The 5,426-nt window shown below is 43.0% G+C and overlaps 1 protein-coding gene across 1 annotated transcript; it reads left to right on the plus strand.

Moving 5' to 3' along the window:
- Positions 1-354: 354 nt before the first annotated feature.
- Positions 355-2,307, plus strand: LOC106531550 (zinc finger protein 436; the record flags this gene model as incomplete). Its single annotated transcript, XM_014027447.1, is given in 2 exon segments — positions 355-572; positions 1,188-2,307. Coding segments are annotated over 2 exon segments (879 nt in total). The 3' UTR covers positions 1,895-2,307.
- Positions 2,308-5,426: the final 3,119 nt, after the last annotated feature.

The raw sequence follows: 5,426 nt of genomic DNA on the forward strand, positions 1-5,426 counted from the left end.
AAGGCATAACCAATTTATTCAGTAGGAGATACTTTTTATACTTTGATAGTTTTGATATGTGCCTCTCTGTGCGTCATTGCTGTGTGTGTTTCAGGTTAGCAGATGGACAAAGTTTGTCCAATGCAGCACTGTAATGGAACTAATACTTTTNGTAAACATCTTAAACTGTTTTTATTTGGTTGATTTTATATTCATTTATTACGGTTTTATTCTGAAGGTTTTTACACTTTTAAGTAAATAAAGTTTTTATTGTTTAAAAGCTGATTTTTAGCAGAGAGCGGAACTAAAAACTAAACTCGGCGCCGTCGTCGGAACCTTCCAGCCTAACTTCCGGCGGAAGTAAGCACTGCTAACCTGTTAGCCGGTGGTTTCGGGTCTCTGGGGGAGTATTTGGGTCAGAATGTCTCCGGTTCGGCTCCTCAGGGAGTTCATCAGCAGCAGGCTGACCGCCGCGGCTGAAGACATCTTCTCCGAGTTCGAAAAGACCATCCTCCGGTACCAGGAGGAGCTGGACCGGTACCGAAACCCGCCGGAGCTCCGCTGGAGGCCGCAGCTGAGTCAACATGGAGCAGGTCTGAGTCTGAAGAGACAACAGCTGGAGCAGACTGATGACGTATTTAAAGTTGTTAAATTAAACAGGATTTATTGTTGTTGTTGTGTGAACGCTCATGACCCTCAGAGGTTTAAGCTCAGTCTGTTCAGGACGACCCTCAGCTACGACCATCCGTCAGTTAACTGCAGGAACTGAACTGAACTCAGTTTCAGTTTCTTTAATCTGCTTCAACAGATATTTTGCTAACAGACAAACAGACACATTGTCACCCACCTGTGTGGCAGCAGACTGGATCAGAACCTGGACCTGCTGGGGCCAGCGGTCCAGACTACTTCCTGAAACATCAGTGAGATTTCTGGACCCAGTTTGAAAGTAGACGACCTGCTGCAGCTGGATTAGATCAGAACCGAGTAATCCAGTAATGGACCGAGTCTGAGCTGGACCTGAGTCAGTCCTGGACCCTGGAGGCTCTCAGGTCTTTGGCTCCACCTTCTGGTGTTTCTGTGACGGTGCTTTAATCCTTCACCTGCTCAGATCAAAGAGACGTTTGTTGTTGTTATTGATCTTTGTTTACATTGTTGTTGTTGTTGTTTATTATTTACAGTTTGTTTACTGGTTTCTCTGCTTCCTGCAGAACTTCCACAGCAGACGTTCTGCAAGGAGGAGGTTCCGGCTCAGCAGAGGAGCTGCCGACTGGACCGGGAGGAACCAGAACCTCCGCAGACCCGAGAGGAGCGGGAGGACCTCCGGTCCAGTCGGGACGTGGAGCAGCTGGTTCTGAAGCAGGAGAACGATTCCTCCAGCTTTGTTGGAGACCACCATGAATCCCACTGGTTCCACCTTCAGAACCGGGCCGTGGCTCAGGACCCGGTTCAGGCAGAACACAGGCAGGGACCTGTTAGAACTGCAGAACTGAAACCGGATCAAGTACATCCCAGATTGAGAGGAGACTCGGTACCAGAGTGTCACTTTGGTCCGAGTGTGAACGTTTGTAACGTCGGAGAGAAACTCTTCTTCTGCAGCTTCTGTGGGAAAGACTGCAAACAGAAGAAGAAACTGACCCAACACATCAGAACCCACACCGACGAGAGACCGTACGCCTGCAAGTGGTGCGAGAAGAGTTTCCACCAGAGCGCCCATCTGATCGCCCACGTCCGAATTCACACGGGAGAGAGACCGTACGCCTGCAGCTTCTGTGGGAAACGCTTTAAAGACCTGCACACGCAGAAACGGCACATCAGGTCCCACACCGGGGAGAGACCCTACCCCTGCCAGACCTGCGGGGAAAGCTTCAGACGGAGGGAGCATTTACTGGTCCACATGAGAACTCACCAAGGTTAAAGTTCAGAACCAGGAACCGGTTCCAGGTGGAGAAACTCAAACAAATCTTGGACTCGTTCAGTTTTTGACCCACAGACCGTCTGTTATAAGACTGAACACTTTGTGAACTTGTAAAATCATTTGACAGATAAATTAATCTTTTTGTTTTTGATTGACTTGAGGTGAAGAAACTAGAGCTGGGTGGTTTACTGGGTCGTACCTAAAACTGTTTCATTTTCCACAAACCGGTACCTGGACCTGTTCAGAACACCTGTAGACTGTTTCCTGGGGACGGTTTTCTGTGCAACACCCCAAACATAAAACTCAGTGGGTGCTGGTTTGTTGTAAGTTTTAGAGATGAACTGGAGGGTTTCAGACAGCTGCAGTCAATTTCAATAAATCATAAACAAAAATAAATAAACTGTCTCTAATAATTCTGTTAGAATTTTACTTTTATAGCCTCTGGGGGCTAATCTTATGTTTTAATCCTCTGTAGACAAAATATTTTAGCATGAAGAGGATTGTTTATTATTCTGAGCTTAGGACTGAGACACTTGAATTAACACATTTATATAGTTTTACCAGCATGAAGCTACCAACCATAGGCTTAATATTTCTTTAAAACTGAGACTTAGCTGTAAATAACATGCTAACACTAGGCTAACAGTAGCTAGCGCTGATGCTAACACCATTCACTGTAGGCTTTCGTTTAGTAAAAACAAACTATGATTAAACAGTGAAACAACAAACTACATTTATAATTTCCAGGGTTCCCACACTTTGGACAACATCAAATTCAAGGACCTTTCAAGGACTTTCCAGTACCAATTTCCTCAAAGAACCACGCGTGACAACAATTACCTGCTGCTACCAGAGTGTCACCAATAAACAGGTTTAACATGTAAACTCAATGAAAAACTGAACACAGACGTCGAGTCAGAAACAATGACGTCAGTTTACAGTAATCCTGAGTTATCCACAACAACAAATCTAAGTTTTTATTTTATTATCATTATTTTTTAAAAGATGATGAAAATCAGTCGTGTGAACAGAGAATTTCAATCCCCAAATGACATTCAAGGACTTTCAAGGACAAGTGTAATTTTTGGCTGTTTTCACAAACTTTCCAGGGCATTGAAATAATTTTTTAAAATTCACAAACTTTCAAGGATTTCAAGGACCCGTGTGAACCCTGAATTTCACTCAGCAGATGCAGATTCAGGGTTTTAGCTGATATTACTGGAAGCTGTGTGACTCAGTGGTCTGAGCCCAGATAAAGTTCTGATCAGACTGAATATCTGGGATTATTGTTGATTAAATAAAACAAACAAAAACTCTTCAGTGGGTTTTTGAGCTTTAAAGCTGTTAGTTTAGGTGCTGAGCACGAACACTTTTACTACTTCCTGTTTCAGGCTAAATGTTTCAGTTTTCTTCAATTGTTGCAGCCGACAAAAACAACCTGAACTCGTGACTGAACTCAAACTGCCAGTTAAAGTAAAAACAAACTGGATTTGTTATCAGAACTCTCTGAATGAATGAATGAATGAATCTCTGGTTCTCTTTGTCCAGAGGAAATCTGAACCCAGCAGGAGGAAGTAGTGCTCCGTCACGTCACAGCCCGACCTTTTCTTTTTAACCATTATTTATCAGAACATGTAGAAACAGTACGACAACTCACAGTCCTGCAGGTCTACAGATCTGCAGAGGGCACAGCAGAGACATTTAGAGACGAGAACATCAAAGGCTAAATGATTTGATTTCTTTAACAGAAAAAGATCACTAAAAATCAAGCCTGACTCAGCATAATTGTTGTTTTACAGCAGGTTCCTGTTCTGCAGCACATAAAACACTCAGAATTACAGCATCACAACCACATCATTATACACCATAGACACAAAGACAAACATACCAAGAAAATGAAATGAAGTAGGAAAATTACAGACATACGCACCGTGTTGGCCCACCAGAACAAAGACTGCTCAGAGATGAACCTGCATCAGTTTCATTCAGGTTTTCATCTGTTTCATAGAGTTTACAGAACTATAATTATTTATTCATGTTTAATACGATCATCATTTATTGAGCGTTAAAAGCATTAAAAATCTAATCATCAATACCCCCCGAACACACACACACACACACACACACACACACATACTTACTTTATGGATGATCTTTAGGGTTAAATCACTACAGTTATACATGAATAAATACAGTAATGTGCACGACCCGATCCGACCCGTCAGCTCATTCCTGTTAAAACATCTTCATTTACATACAGTTTAATGCAGCCCAGTTGGAACAAGAACTGCAGTCAGTCTAGCTACATGCTACATGCTACACGCTACACGCTACATGCTACATACTACACGCTACATGCTACATGGTACATGCTACACGCTACATGCTACATGGTACATGCTACACGCTACATGCTACATGGTACATGCTACACGCTACATGCTAAAAACAAACAGCCCTCTCAGCAGTTTCTTTCAGTCATGAACAAATGAGCTGAGTGGACGGACCGGGCAGGGCCGGACTACAGAAACCTGTGGATCCGACCCGGGTCAGAGCTCTGCTGGAAACTAAAAAGTGTTTAAATAAAGTTAGTTTGAATAAAGACTGAAACAGGAAGTGCAGAGAGAACAAAGTTTATTTAAAGGCTGATTCCATCATTTCTCACAAACACATTCAGAACCGGAGCGGGCCTCTGAAATCCCTTCAGAACCAGAACCGGTCCTGGAGGTGAGCCTCCAACGTGAGAACAAACAGAACCTCTCGGTCCGGTCCGGTCCGACCCAACATTCAGAACCAGTTTGTCTTCATTTAAATACATTAGATTTTTGTAAATGCAACATGAAAGCACAAACACAAGAAATAGACACGTCCCGCTGAAGCTCAAACCCCTCCAAAATAAAAGCGGGTTCTTTGTTTTGTTTTTTTCCGTCCTCAGAATTCAAACAGGAAGTTCCTTCCAGAAATGCCGTGCTCACTTCCTGTTAGCACGAAGCAGAACTAAAACAGCTGCTGATTGGTCGATTCGCTGCGCTCTGATTGGCTCTCTCAAGAAAAGAGCCGGGACCAGAACCGACCCAGAACCCTTCAGGTCCGTGTTGAAAGCAAACAAACGGAGACGTTAAAAGAAACGCAGCAGAACTGAAGCTCAGGTTTTATTTTCTAAACAGGAAGCTGAACTCGTTTTATTCTGAAAGTTTTCAGACGTTAAACTGAATCATTTAAAGATGAAAAGAATCTGAACAACAACAGATTTTATCTTTTTTTAGAGTCGTTAAAAACACGAAGGCCTGAAAAATATTTACATCCTGACTGATGTCAACGTGTCTCGAAATGATTCATCAGATGAGTCACAAAACTAAACATCTGCATCAACTAAATGTTTTTATTAAAACACCAACAGCTGCAGAGTTCCTTCAAGTTCTGAGCTTACAGGTCCTCACAGGTCCAGTAACGGCCCGGTTCTGTTAGTGAGACAAACTGAAGGTGACATCATCGTCGCTGCTTTAAAGAATAAAACCCAAACCAGCAGCCC

This window comes from Austrofundulus limnaeus, unplaced genomic scaffold, assembly GCF_001266775.1.
Source record: "Austrofundulus limnaeus strain Quisiro unplaced genomic scaffold, Austrofundulus_limnaeus-1.0 Scaffold649, whole genome shotgun sequence".
Classification (NCBI taxonomy): domain Eukaryota; kingdom Metazoa; phylum Chordata; class Actinopteri; order Cyprinodontiformes; family Rivulidae; genus Austrofundulus; species Austrofundulus limnaeus.